The sequence below is a fragment of the Gymnoscopelus braueri genome (assembly GCF_963280865.1).
Source record: "Gymnoscopelus braueri genome assembly, chromosome: 15".
Classification (NCBI taxonomy): domain Eukaryota; kingdom Metazoa; phylum Chordata; class Actinopteri; order Myctophiformes; family Myctophidae; genus Gymnoscopelus; species Gymnoscopelus braueri.
The window spans coordinates 9798215-9813734 of NC_137620.1; the positions used below are offsets into that span (position 1 = coordinate 9798215).

Below are 15520 nucleotides of genomic sequence, written 5' to 3' on the forward strand. Positions count from 1 at the left end.
TGTTGGAGCGCCCCAGTGCGGCTGCAGAGTTCATGTGCAACCTCTTCCACAGAGAGATAGAGACACTAGAAACTCTGCTAGAGAAACAAAAGACACTGCTGGACATTGACTTTCATATGGACATTGATCTACACACTGCAGGTATGTCTGTTACACACACAACATCAAACTACACACTACAGGTATGACTCAGCGTTTGCATTCCAGCCAGTACGCCATCGTAGTTCCCATATGGTTTCAAGGTGGGCTAAACCATATGGACCCCATGTCGGCAATGTCAGCAGGATCCACTTGAGTCCCAACTGAGATGCCCTTGTGGGATATACGTGTGTTCTACCTGGGCCTTAAGTGGGCCCCACCTAGGCAATTCTATGTGGGGCCGAGGTGGGTCCTAACTGGGATGACCATGTTGGCTATAAGTAGGTTCTACCTGGCCCTTAGGTAGGCCCCAACTAGGCAAGTTTATGTGGGACCGAGGCGGGTCCTAACTGGGTTTGCCCATGCAGGCTTTAAGGGGGTTCTACCTGGGCCCTAGGTGTACCCCAACCAACCAGAGTGCAGTGGCCATCGCTCCAAATGTTGTGACGTCAGGGCTCTCAATACTGCACATTGGGGGAGGAGGAGGGGCGCAGGGCAGGTACACAGATCGGTGAACCAATGGGAGCCCACGGATGTTTTCTCTGGAGATTTTGAATCCGCCTATGCCAGATATCAGACGCGCTAGAGGGTCTTTAGTGACCGAGCCATGGCCCCACTGGCCCTCATGACACTACGCCACTGATATGTGCTGCCAAGTGGGCACTACATGGGTGCGCGGGCCGAACTTCTAGTAGTATCAATGTCCAGCCAGCAGGAAGCAGCATACCGCTGTAACATCACATCAAGGCTGGCTGGCTGATTGGCTGGCTGGCCACCCCCGCCCAAATTCTCAGTGCAGTGAACGCCAGCCAATGTTGATTTCAGTAATGCTTTCAGAATCAGAATCAACTTTATTGTCACATCACAGGCTTGCAGGTGTAAAACAGTGGGTGAAATTCGTTTTTGTTTAATCGCCATAGTTTTTGTTATTTATCCTCTCAATTGTCCTGGATTTCATGTAAATGAATAAAAAAAATCACACCCAGTGTGAAGTGGGCGGTGTGGTCATCACAGTGATGGAAGTTCACTTAAAGTGCATAGTCCTATTTATAGGGCTATGCACATGTGTCATGTTTCCCTAGCCAATCACAGTCCTGAATAGACTGTGATTGGCCAATCACGGTGCAGGGTTAGGGGGTACACTGGTGGCCAATCACAGCGCAGGATTTGGTGTGCAAATATCCAAACCTCACATATAGGGGCGGTTTCACAGCCCCAAAACAGGCCTCTGCCTTACATGAGGCTGAAATGGAGATACAGTAGCGTTGGTTTTATTCAGCGGTTCGAATTGGGTGTTTGAATCTGGGGTACATGAAGTTACAGAAATATAACACATTTGGAAATAAAATGCCCAGAGACACGTCCTTGGCCTACTGGCAGCATGCACATTGGATGGATGGATTTTGGCGCTGATCAGTGTAAGCGAGATTAGTCCTGGAAAAACAGACAGGTTTTAAAGGGGTGTCTCACTTGAAAACACTTCTGGGGTCATTTTAATGTCTACATTTTTTAAAGTTGCTTGAGTCAATATTTAGACAGTTTACATTTTTCACCCCCCCCCCTTCCTATATAAACCAATTAAATTCAAGCTCCATTGTAACCAGGTTAGACTAACTTAAAACACACGTAACTTGTTTTGGTGACTGATATTGTGACTTCTAATGTGTGAGGGGTCTGTTTTTTTTTCAATTACTTTTTTCGTTTTTTATTAATTTAATGAAAAGGAAAAACAAAGACAAAGATAAAAAAGAACAAAGTAAGTGAAAAAACATGGCCCCTCAGGTGACGATCCTGTGATAAAACGGTAATAATGGCTTCATTATAGGCTGTTGTGAGAATATTTGAAGATCCGGATCCACGGACCCAGTCTGGGTTGTTCTTCCTAATAAAAATAGAGAAATCAACAGGAAGTTGTCATTTGTATAAAAAAATATAATAGTACCGGATTTTCTATATTGTCAGAATAAGATTTATTTGCGTTCATAAATGGGCTAAAGGAGAGCCTCCAGAACCTCTTCACCGTACAATGTAAGTCAAAGAGGAGCACATTTTGAATGATCAATTTCTAATCAATAGAGCAATTATTTTGGATTTCCTGCCCACCTTTGTAGTTACATCATGGCAAGGTAACTACTGCACAGCCCAAACCGGGTTGGACGTGCGGCCCACTGTTTTCAATAGCTTGCTTTGCTTTCTGGATGCAGGATGCCGAGTGCAAACTCCTGCAAATTTGGATGCAGTTTCTTTCCCCTGGTGGATTCTAAATCACCCATGGCGTACAGCGCTTCTCCCTTACAGTGCAACCCCCTTGTAAAAGTCCTTGTCCTCTTTAAGCCTCAGTGTCTCTCAAAGCGTTTTCGCTATCCCCTTCTCTTTCCTGAAGAGGAGCTCGTTCAGGGGCTTCAATTGGGTATGGAAGGTGCCATACCTTGGCTCCAGAAAAGAAAAATCATGAATAGTAGCCTAATGCAGGTGTAAGACCCTTGTATTTGTATTGTGTTATAGGTATAATGCATAATTCCCTATGCATGTCGGGGGTTTTGACCCCCAAAAGAATTTCGGCCACGCGACTTTGCCACTCGCCCAGGATAGGTGTCCCTTATTTTAATCTCTGGGAGTTGGCAACCCTAACCTTGCCATACCTTAGCTTTTGCTGAACTGACGCCACTGAGCTCGTTCGCTGCGGCTTTCATCTGTTTCTCCAGATATTGAATCCTCTGCAATGCAGATTTCAGCTTTCCGGTCAGCTGCAGCTTCTGTTCAATCAGACTAGCCCTCTCTCTGAAACATTTGGTTTCAAACGGAACACTCTTGTTGTATCTGAAGTTTGTCGATAGTGGCCTGGTCTCACAAGGTGGCTTTTGAACGTCATCCCAGGCAAGGTCATCTTGTAGCACACTGGCATATTCCGAGGTTTTCGTGTTCCATTTCGGTGCAGCAGTGTCACTCCTCAGATAATGTTTGATATTGCGAACAGGTGGTGGTTGGAACTTCTGTTGCCCCCTTCTTTTTAGATTTTTGTTATTTTTCTGTACCTCCTCATCCCTATCAAAGATCGGCAGATTTCCCATATCCTCTGCTTTAACAGAGGACGTGTGGCCCACATTTCTTTCGATAGCTTGCTTTGCTTTCTGGATACCGGGTTCAAACTCCTGCAGATTTGGACGCAGTTTCTTTCCCCTGGTGTAACACACCAGTGCGGACTCAAAATCCCCCATGGCGTACAGTGCCTCTCCCTTACAGTGCAACCCACGGTAAAAGTCCTTGTCACCTCTAAGAGAGGCCTCAGCGTCTCTCAAAGCGCTTTCGGTATCCCCTATCTTCAGATAGCATGCTGATCGGGAAGCAAGGCAGTTCTTGTCATCTGGCTGAAGAACCAGGGCCTTGGAATATCGTTCAATTGCCTTGACATCTTCCGACATGTTGGCCAATTGCCTCTTTGTGGTAGTTGGTAGTGTTTTTATTCTATCAAAGTTCCCCACCTGCCATTCATTGACTTGGGTTCTCTCCGACAGCTTTTTTATACCTCCCAGCACTAACAATGTCACACGTCATAATGATGACGTGTGACATTGTTATGATTTCTAGGGTATAAAAAAGACATCAGTGATTTCCAACATTTTGTTATGTAATAGCTCAGTAATGGTTCTCAAGGTGGGGTCCAGGATCCCCAGGGGGTCCCTGCTAAATGATTAGGTCCATTTGGTTCCATTATACACTCTCAGAGTCAGTGGCCCTGCATAGTAAACTGGGGGTCCTTAAAATGAAAAGGTGTGAGAATTACATTAGCTCATAGACCACCCCCCACATGTTATGTTTTTTTCTTCTCTGGTACCTCAATCTACGCCAGCGCTACTCAACCCGCGGCCCGCGGGCCGCATTCGGCCCCAACGCAGCGTCTTGGCGGCCCCTCATGGTCAAACCAAAAAATAAATAAAAAACATTAAAGCACAGGATAAAAATATACATTTCCGTTCAAATATATGGGTTGCTAATTTTTTTTTCAAAAACAAACATCAATTGTTACAGGTATAATGCATAGTTTTCTATGCATTTCGTTTTTTTGGGGGGGTTTGACCCCCATTTTTTTCCGGCCGCGCGGCTTTGCTGCGCGCCCAGGGTAGGTGTCCCTTATTTCAATCTCTGGGAGTTGGCAACCCTAAGCTTGCCATACCTTAGCTTTTGCTGAACTGATGCCACTGGACATACACACAAAATGTGTGAAACAAAGGTACAGTGAAAAGAATATGATGTCAAAATGTACATTTTTTAATAACAATAACAATGCGTAGTGTGTGTTACAAAATCGAAAAATCCAAAATAGGACCGTCATTTTTAGCTTGCGGCCCCTTGGACTTTTGGTATTTTGCTGAGTGGCCCCTGAGCCATCTTAAGTTGAGTTTCCCTGATCTACGCTGTACAATCGTGTGTGTTATTTTAACACTGAAAGTGAGTGTACAAACAAAAGGTTCCATTTGCCTACATTCTCTGAGTTACAGACCTGTAATTCTCAAGGACCCCTGGGGGTCCCCAGACCCCATGTTGAGAACCAGTGATCTGGAAGCCATGTAGATCAATGACATCATTCATGTGGCCATTTCAGCACTTATGTTGTACACGCTCAGAGTTAAATAAACACTGAGAGGTCGAAAAAGGTTGGTAATCACTGGATTGCTTCAGCAAGTGGCCATGAGGCGTATTGCATACAGTTCCAGACCACACCTGCAGCAACGGTGCTGAAGAAGAGGGGATATGTTCTGCTGGAGTCAACCAGATGTTCTCTGCTGGTGTCAACCAGATGTTCTGCTGGAGTCAAACAGATGTTCTGCCAAAGCCCAGGTGCTTATTTTATTTTATTTTGCAACATACAGTATGCTATTTGTACTGGCTTTGCTATTTTTTCTTTTATGGCTTTAAAAAAAAATCTCATATTTTAATTGTAGTCACACACTGTTGAGGAAGCTTTCATCACAGCTGTATTGTAAGTGCATGTGACAAAACCTTCACGGTTACAGTGATTAATTAACAACTTTTTACTGTAACCCAGATTCTTTATGTACTTGTAACCTGGACAGTGGAAGTATTTGATAAACACTTACTTGACGACATACTAGCCATGTTTTGAATTACTGTTGTGAGTTGTGATGTCAGTCAAAATCATACGGTGCTTATCATTGTTATAGTGGTTCTGACGTTTTCATGTCAAGGACCGCAAAATTGATATGCATTTGGCCGAGGACCCCCTTCTGAAAAGACTTTGTGCCAGTGACTCCCAAAAGAGAAGATTTCTGTAAAAAAAAACACGTCGACGAGTTGTGAGCTTGTAGATCGTCTATTTTTGAACAGCGAAAGTACAAAATAGGGTTAAAGTGGTTAAACTGCATGCTTGTGATGCTATATTAACTAATTCAGCTGAGGATCTGCTGTATAAACTAATTTGGCTGAGGATCTGCAGTATTACCATCAAGGACCCCTGGGGTTTTACATTACTTTACTACAATTTTCCAAATATTATATTATATGTAAAATCTTGGACAAAATAGCCAATTTTACATCGAGGTGCCCACTCTTCCTTAGTGCCCACTCTTCCTGTTACCATTTTGAGTAACAGGGGCCAATAGTAATTGTATTCAAAGTTAAACAACGTTTCGACCACTGTGGGTCTTCATCAGGTCTGATGACCTGAAGTTATTAAGTTATTATGTTAAGTCAAGACCTGGTAATTAAGACGCAAAATAGGCTAGCTCCCCTAGTCTTGTTTTACAGTCTACGGAAGGGCTCCCCAATACATCTTCCCCCAGGGCCAAATTGTTTCAAGGATACCAAGCGGGGGCTGAAACATGTTGTTATTTATGTGCAGATAGGTTTCTGCCCGACAGCAACAATATGTACTGTATGTATACACAAGGGTGGGTAGGATTGAATCCAACAACAGTGCACATTTGATGTATGACTTAAATTTGAGATAAAATATCTACTTCAGCATCTAATGTTCCATTTATAGTTCTGTGAATGCAGGATTCATGTCTGCACTGAAGAAAAGCACACATTTGATTTGTCATAATATACTATTAATCAGTCAATTTCTGTCAGTCATTTATATAGATACCGCAGTAAACACATCATTTAATAGAGGTAGTTAGACAATAGAGATAAAACCTGATAAAATAATTTCCAGTAGGCCTACTGTACTTTTACATGAACCAGTGATTTATTTAATGATATAAACTTTGTACATAAATATAAAATGGAATATAAAACAAACAAAAACTAAGGTAATCTAAAATTAATCCATCTTAATTCACAATGATTCGGGAGGTACTGTAGAGAGAATAGTCAAATTAATTCATAATTCATAGAAACAACAGTAATAATAGACATAAACGTACGGTAAATACAGTACATTGTCCACAAAGTTTTAAAAGTATTTTTGGTTAGATTTTCCTTTGGAGTTAAATCTGATTTAGTCATTAATAACAGTAAGATTTTTTTTATAGATACAGTATCATTAGCCAACATTAACATGTCAAAATAAGTCTGACCCTAAATCATCATACATCAACATGTATAGAAAAACACTATCATCTGTGCTATAAAAAAAAAACAATGTCAATAATACAGTATGCCAATACACAAAAATAAAGTTCTGTGTGTGAGCTGATTGGACCATGTGGGTCCATCAAAATTGTCCATCAACAATTATTGTTTCTGTAAGAGAACATGCGGAAGATCTGTCAACAGAAACCTTCACATGCTTGTGCATGATGTTTTCATGGTATGTTTTCATTGCAAGTGAATGTGTGGGGATTTTTCTCTTCTGGGTGATCAAGCCATCTCTGTGTCTGGTCCAAAATTATGGAACATCCTCCCACTTGTCAGATCTGCCCTTTCCCTTGACACTTCTAAATCTAGACTAAAAACACACCGAATTTACCGTAGACTGCTTTCCCATGTTTTTACCTATATTGTCTTAGGTGTTTTCTAATGCAAAGTTTCAGCCACATTGTCTGATCGGGTTGAAACCTTGCCCAAATTTGGAGTTATGCGTCATAGATGCGGTAGGTATGCATATCAAGAAAATTACCGGAGGTGCTTCTTTGGCCTACTGGCAGCGTGCATGCAAAGTTTGGCAACACGCAGAAAGATAGACACACAGACTGACCCTCTTATAGACGACTAGCCTAACGCAGAGTTGCGCTTTAGGAAAAAAATAAAGATAATAATCAACATCATCTTTATACGTATGGTGAGGGGTGCAATCATTGTCCTTATTTGCCTGGTTCAGAATGTTTCACAAAGTATCTCCTATGAGTTGACAGATTCTGCAAATATATATTTTTTTTGAGTAAATACAAAATTAAATGTGTGTGAGTGATGTCAAACAAAGTTTGTGTCCAGGACTCCAGATAGCTCAGTCAGAAGAGCACAAGGTTCTGGGTTTGTTCCAGGGCACCGCCAAATCAGCGTATGAGTAGCACAGCTTGGTTAACTATAAGTCGTGCGGTAAGTCCTGGGAGCTGATGGTGCATGTGTTGCACTCCTTAAAACATCGCAGTGGCTGCACTTAGTCCAAGTGCCAGCAACGTTTATTAAGGACACAGAGAGATAAAAGACCAAATAAAAAGTGTTGCCCTCCTCCTCAGCAGTCCATCTCCCGGGGTTATAGCACATTGAAAAGGGGATAGAATCCCTCGTTCTCGGCTGATACCGACAATAAGATGATTCATAGATATGAATCATCTTCATCTGTCACACTCATCGCATCAGTGGTGAAAGCTTCACTCATGGTGCCATATCCTGAAGAGCGATATCCCTTCCTCGGCGAAGAGGGCGATGTTGAACCAAGATGTCTCTTCAACAGCCAATCACAAACCTTGTCAGGTGACCAGTGGTATGAACTTCCTGTTTCAGATGGTGTTCCACCACTCACTGGAACAGAAGACAACAGACATTTACAATGATGATATGCAAGAGGAAGTAATGGCAACTGATTATTTATATTATCATCATTATCAATAATAATAATGATAATAAAGACGATAACATTACAGACATACTGTTACTATTACAATTTTCCAAGTTTATTTTAAGTTTATGATCACTGATATTAAAATAGAAATGTTTATTAAAGTCTAGGTAACTTTTTTCAAGTGTTAAATGTTACCCACATTTCACGGTTAATGAAGAAACTTTACATTTAGAAAAGTCACAGTAAGAATGATCACATTGAAGTCTGTTAGCAGATCAATTACAGTGATACTCACTACTTGGAGGAATGATATCCATGCTATCCCTTCTTCTCCTGACAGCTGGCAGGGTTGGTTCTTCTGGCTCCATCACCACAAACTTCAACATCCTGTCTATCATCTTCTCATCTCTCCTTCTACATTCTTCCTCATTCTCCTCCTCTCTCTTCCTCCATCCCTCCACTATCTTTTCCTCTCTCCTCCTCCATTCCTCCTCTCTCTTCTCCTCCTTCTTCTTCCATTCTTCTTCTCTTCTGTTCCATTCTTCAGCAGTGAATGTTTGCTCTCCTTTCAGTCTTTCAAACAATGTCTTCTGTCTCGTCTCATGTCCCACCATGAAGTGTCCTGCGTCTCTGACAGACCTGTCTTTTGTTGAGACCAAAAGTCTGAAGTGTCCTCTGTTCCATGTCACCATGTCTTCTATTTTCTGCATCAGCGCTGTTACTTCTGAACTGTCCCACTTGGAGAACTGGAGAACATGGTACCTGTAGCCACATTTCTCCAGGAGCCATCTCAGAGGTTCTCCTTCAGACTCGATGTACTCCTCAACACGTCTCGGTCCCAGCCACCATCCCCATGTGAACAAAACCAGAGCGTGTCTCCAGACTCTGTCCCCTAGCAGCTCCATGTGTTCTTCCATTGATCTCCTGTCAGCTTCAGAGAAACTGGACATGGCTGAAACAGTCAGCAGGACAGCATGGGGTCCAGGAGAACACTGAGCCAGTCCATGTAGAAGAATGTCTTTGATCTTCTGTGAGGGAGGTGTAGTGGACCAGTCTGGACAGTTCACCACACTCACGTTTCTTTCAGCAACTCGTCTCTGTTGTCTGACACAGTCGGTCTGTGGTTTACTCTGTGTTTTAAACTCCTGGAATATGAGGATAATGCATGTTAATAATAAAACCTTTATTCTATTCTGTCATAATTGAGTTCCCTCTCAACCTTGGGAGAGATCAATCTGTCTATCAATCCCACAGGAACGCACACACAAAATAAATAAACAGTGATGAACTATATGGAATAATTTAACAACCTAAATATATCTGAATATGTTAATAATTACAACTAGCGTAGAGCTACTAAATGGAAGTAAACATAATTTCTAACAGCAACAATCTATCAATCAGTTTTTAACGATTGAATATAAATACACCAGAATACTGAAGACACATTTGAATGTAATGACCAATAAAATATTCTTATGATTCTATGTTCACTTGAAAAGAATATCTGTATGTGTTAATCGCTGAAAGTTCATTGGTCACATGATGCTCAAACATTCATGACAGCAGGTACTTACACATTATCATAAGTAAACATTTATATTCAAGCTTTTATTGTTTACAAAGTTAATTAATTGTAGCATAAAAATAATTAAATATTACTGACCTTGAATATATTTTCTGCAAACACAGACTCCTTCAGTATGCACTCACCAGCTGTGCTCCTCCCAGACTTCTTTCCACCAACCAACATCAGTCTCACATCTGGTAGACTCTGATGCTCTCCTGACAGACACAAACTCAACATTAGTTCAATCAACACTGACTTGACTATTTAGGGCCTGGATTTATTGGAATTGTTACAACATTTCTTACTGAAATGACAACAGAGCGTTAGAAATAATGCATTGCTCATATGATATTGTTGCATTTACATAATTGATGATATGATAGTATAACAAGGTGTTATACTATCATATCATCAATTATGTAAATGCAATTATCAAACTGTATTCAGACAGACAGACAGACAGACAGACAGACAGACAGACAGACAGACAGACAGACAGACAGACAGACAGACATTTTTATCACCTTCAAACAGAGCTTTCAGAACAGTTTTTTGTCTGCGGGTCCTGGTCATGAATGTATGGACACGATCCCCTATGCTGCTCTTCCTCTCTGACAACTTCTCTGGAACATCTCCATCAACTTCATAGTGTCCACCACTGTTTCCTGCCACCATCTGTTCTATCTTCTCCAGCAGCCCTGTGACCTGTGTGACCTGTGTGACCTCATCTTTCTTCTGGTTGTTGAAGACATGGTACCTGTTCCCACATTTGTCAACAAGCCAGCGGAGGTCTTCCCCTTCAGCCTCAATGTGCTGCTCAATGCTGGTGTCTCCCAGCCAGTCTCCAGAGGTGAACAGTGCAATAGTGTGACTCCACACTCCCTGTGTCAGAAGTGCCATGTGTTTTTCTACTGCAACTCTTTTTGTATTGGTGAATGCTTCATCAACAGGAACCAAGAGAAGAACAGCATGTGGTCCAGGAGGACAGAGATACATACCGTTCTGGATCTCCAGTTTGTCCATCTCTGATGTGTCCTGCAGTGTACTGTTGTAGTACCAGCCTGGTACATCTACCACTGTCAGATGTCTCGATGCTACTTCACCTTGTCTGACCTTACAGGGTTCTGACCCATGACCAACTTTAAAAATGGGAGAAGGTCCTCCAAGAATGGTGTTTCCTGTTGAACTCTTCCCAGACCAATACTGTCCCATCAACAGAATCCTGAGGTCAGTCAGTCCTGTCAGAGAATTCACAGACACTCTTTTGTTAAAGAAACAATGCCACAATGTCCATGCTATGCTCTTAATATCAAATGAATTTGACTAAAATGAACATGAAATATTCTTTGTTGAAGTAAAACAAAACAAAACATACCAATATCTTTTGGAAGTCCAGTTGTTTGTTTCTGAGCGTCTGCCCTTCTTTGCTTTGCTCTTGTTCTGATAGTTTTCTCCATCTCCTCCAAACCCTCTAAGACTTGTTTTTCTGTCTCATAGTGACAAACATTACTAGTCACCATCTGATCTAGCTTCTCCAACAGCTCTGTGACCTGACTTCTATCTCCTCTGTCACTGATGTTAAGAACATGGTAGCGGCCTTCACATTTCTCAGTAAGATGTTTTAAGTTATCATCAAATCTAATGAGATCTCTCGCAGGTTTAATTTTGTCTTCATCAGCTACAGTGAACACCACAATAGTGTGACTCCACACTCGGTCACCGAGAAGACTCATATGCTCTTCTACTGACATCCCTGTCCCTACATCTGTAGTGTCCAATGGCATCACTAGGAGAAAGACATTGGGCCCTGGAAGACACTGATACACACTCTGTTGGATTTCTAACTGAGTCAGTTTTGGGGTCAGATCTAGGGGATAAGCAGACTTCCATCCTGGTGTGTTGACTACAGTGACCTTTCTCCCTGACACTAACTCTTGTCTCACAACAACGCTCTTAGCTGTCCTTCTCTTTGTGTCAAAACCATCTCTGCCCAGGATGATGTTTCCCACTGAACTCTTTCCACTTGGGTTGCCCTCGCGTCTTCCCCCGATCAGAACAATTCTCAGTTCTGTCGGTTTGCTGTTCTTGCCTGGTTGAAAAAAAAGAAATATTCATGAAGATCACAGATGTGACAAACCAGTATCAGCATAGGTGGTGGGTGAGCCTGACATTTGCGAAGGCTAGGAGATCTGGCTTGAGGCTGGGGGATTGGCTGCGCGCTGGGGGGTCGGCCGCCGAAATTGCGTTTTTTGGGCGGACTTTGTTTGTTTCTTTTAGTTTTTTGGTTACTTTATTTCGGTTTTAGGGTTAGGGTTGGGGTTAGGTTAGGGTTATGTTATTTAATTCTTATTTTTGCCCGATTTTACTGATTTATTATCAAATTAACTAAATAATGCTGCGCACATATATTATATATAATTTGCACAATTCCCAGAATTTCCCAGCATAACATTTGGGAAGGCTTAGCTTACCCTAGCCTTCATTACCCGCCGCCTATGAGTATCAGTTTCATTATTTTGTCAGTTTTTCATTGAACTCACCACTGACGGAAGCTGAGGTTCCACTACTAGACATCCTGTCTACAGCTGTTGCTTGAACTGTAAAACAATGCAATGAGTCACATTAATCTATTCATTTATTATTATTGCAATTATGCAATTATGTTAAAACAATATATCTGCACACTGGTACATGATGACATAATACACATTATAGGTACACAGCCCACTGCAGGATTGTGTCCCTGTGATGGTGGTGTTGAGTAATACATCTCCCTTCCTGTTCATACTATAAACCAGTGGTTCTCAAAGTGGGGTCCGGGGACCTCCAGGGGTCCTTGAGGGGGTCCCCATCTAAATTATAGATAGTTAGGGGTGTACAAATAGAACATAATGGACCCATTTATACACTCTCAGAGTTATGTATGTATATGGTCTGATGCATACCAAACTGGGGGGTCCTTGAAAATAAATAAATAATTGAGAACGACCAATAAAAGGACTCTGTTTGCTTTGGTCACTGTCTGTAGCAGTAGCCCTGTCTTTAATAGCCTTGTTTCAGTAACTTTGTGTTTTGACTACCCAGAGCAACTTTACTTGTTCTCCTACTTTACGAAAATGGTGTATAAGACAGGGGGCTCTATGCATAGGTGTCACGTAGGTAGGTAGAACCTTCGTTAGACACACTAGGTGAGGCGGTGGTTAACTTGCCACTTAAATGTATTACACTTTAGCCCTATTTTATACATTGCCATTTGCCACTTAAATGTATTTTTTAACATTGGTTTGGTTAGAGTTAGTTAGGTAGGCTTGTTTTTGTTTACTGTATGCCCTGTGCATAATGTAAATACTAAAATAACTTCTTGCCCTTTAAACTCTGTGTGGTCTCCCTCATTTACACTAATGCTCCACACCCTGTTATATAAAGTTATGTTGCAAAACCCATCCTCTGGTCTAGACTTGTAATACACAGACACAGACACACACACACACACACACACACACACACACACACACACACACACACACACACACACACACACACACACACACACACACACACACACACACACACACACACACACTAATACTTCCCGTATGAAAAACAGCAAAAAAGACGATCTACAACATACATGGGCAACTGGCGGCCCGGGGGCCACATGCGGCCCCCACCTTCACTTAATGAGGCCCGCATGTTAATATCGGAATACTGATATATTATTGATTTCAGCTGTTAAAATTCCAAACATGCAAACATGACCTGCTAATTACTTCAGTCTATATTAGTAGCTTAATGACTAGTATTACAATTCTATTGTCTTTTTTATGTCCAATGTATTTGTATTTAAGTTTGTAAAGTTAACATAAGTATAACTAAATGCATTTGAAATTAAATACAAGTTTTACTTTTCAGGATCCTAATTAAAAAATCGCAAATCTACAAGCTCAAAACGCGTCGTAGATCTGCTATTTTTGCTACTTTTGTGTGACATAGAATGACGAAAAAAGTAAAAATACAGAGAGACAGTATGTTTATGTGGCCCTCTGGTGTGAGTGTGGAAATATAGTGGCCCTCTCCATCATCAAAGTTGCCCACCCCTGATCTACAAGCTCACAGTGTGTCACCATACGACGTATTGTGAGTTTGTGGATTGTCTATTTTCACAATTTTGAGGACCTCTGTCAGCCCAGGGCCCACATAATCTCACTGACACTTGGCCCCTGGTTGCAGATACATGAGGGGGATGGGGGGGACAGTAAAAGCACACTTTTGTTCCTCCACTCATAACCAGACTGATAACACTGTTCACACTAACAGAGGAGATAAGGTAACGATCAACCTCTCCCATGCTAGGACTGCTCCCGCTGACCCCAACACAACATGATCTATGATAGTATGATCATAAAACCTCCACCCACCTACATACAGTACTCTCACGTGGATATGCAACCGCACGCAAACATGTGCACACGCACGCACGCACGCACGCACGCACGCACGCACGCACGCACGCACGCACGCACGCACGCACGCACGCACGCACGCACGCACGCACGCACGCACGCACGCACACACACACACACACACACACACACACACACACACACACACACACACACACACACTCTCTTATCTTGTAACCTATAAAAATCCATCATCATGGTGTTCTCAAGGCGGACAGCAGCATTCTCTTTCAGTCATGTGATTTCTGGGAAATCATAATCTGCTAAAGCACATTCTACCGCCATAAGAGTTTATTTCCCCCTGTGACATACTAAACTGCAGTGGTTCTCAAAAAATTTTCATGTCATAAAGGACCCTCAAATTAATATGTATTTGGCTGCAGACCCCCATCTGAAATTATTATTATTATATTACAATATTTGTGTTGTTGAAAAGTTTCAGAAATATTCCAAAATTTGAATAAACACTGCATTGGCCATTCGTTTACAATATTTTAACTGTAATAAGGGAAAGGCCGTTTTGGTCTCAATGAATGTGGTACACTATGGTTACAAATAATATGAATAAAAAAAGTTACATGTTCATAACAAAATAACACTAAATTGGAATCATGCAATGTTATATCACCAAAATAACTACTGAATATGCAAATTGGTACACTCAATAAATCTCTCTCAAAGTAATTAACTATACTGTGCTGGTTATAATGTAAAAAAATATACCAGCCAATCTAGGCAGTCATTTAGCTTGCAGAGAAATAAGTGCAACTGTAACAATATTATTAATGTTGCACCTTTCAATGTAGATTGCAAATATTGGTTGATTGTTAAACGAGCTGCATCTAGAATGATCTGCTAGATCAATTATAATTATGCATGAAACACAAAGGCAAAGCATGCACTTACTTTTTGGATAGACGGACACAGGTGTTCCAAGGGGAAACTGCTCATTAAACTGAAACATATAAGCTGTTTTCTATGACCTCCGTACTATGTCCAGAGAAGCAGGTTGGGATGTTGTCCAGCAAGTGGACTGTTGGGAAGAGAGGCTACAGTATGCTATGGAGCTTATCAGCAAAGCTCTCAGTAAAAAGGGTGTCAGGATGTTTGCCAATCTGCAAGTCCTACGATAGAGGGAGCCAGAGAGAGATCTCTGGCATTTACAATAAATGGTCACAGCATTTCTTGTAAATGCGGTCACAGCATTTCTTGTAAATGCGGTCACAGCATTTCTTGTAAATGCTGTGACCTGATGATGCAATGTACTGTACAGTTTCACACCCACAGGCACTTATCCTGGTCTTACCTGCTGCTGCAAATGCACCCTGTTAATTCTACTGTATATTGTATGTAGCCGACTAACATTCCTTATTGTCTCCG

General features: G+C 41.6%; 1 protein-coding gene across 1 annotated transcript; it reads right to left on the bottom strand.

The window, feature by feature from the left end:
• Positions 1-8550: 8550 nt before the first annotated feature.
• Positions 8551-15182, bottom strand: LOC308101342 (GTPase IMAP family member 8-like; the record flags this gene model as incomplete). The annotated part of the gene is made up of 6 exons (XM_080450766.1): positions 15047-15182; positions 12218-12274; positions 11053-11766; positions 10202-10915; positions 9774-9892; positions 8551-9252 (listed from the first exon to the last, which is right to left on the bottom strand). Coding segments are annotated over exons 1-6 (2364 nt in total), but the record flags the coding sequence as incomplete, so codon positions are not given.
• Positions 15183-15520: the final 338 nt, after the last annotated feature.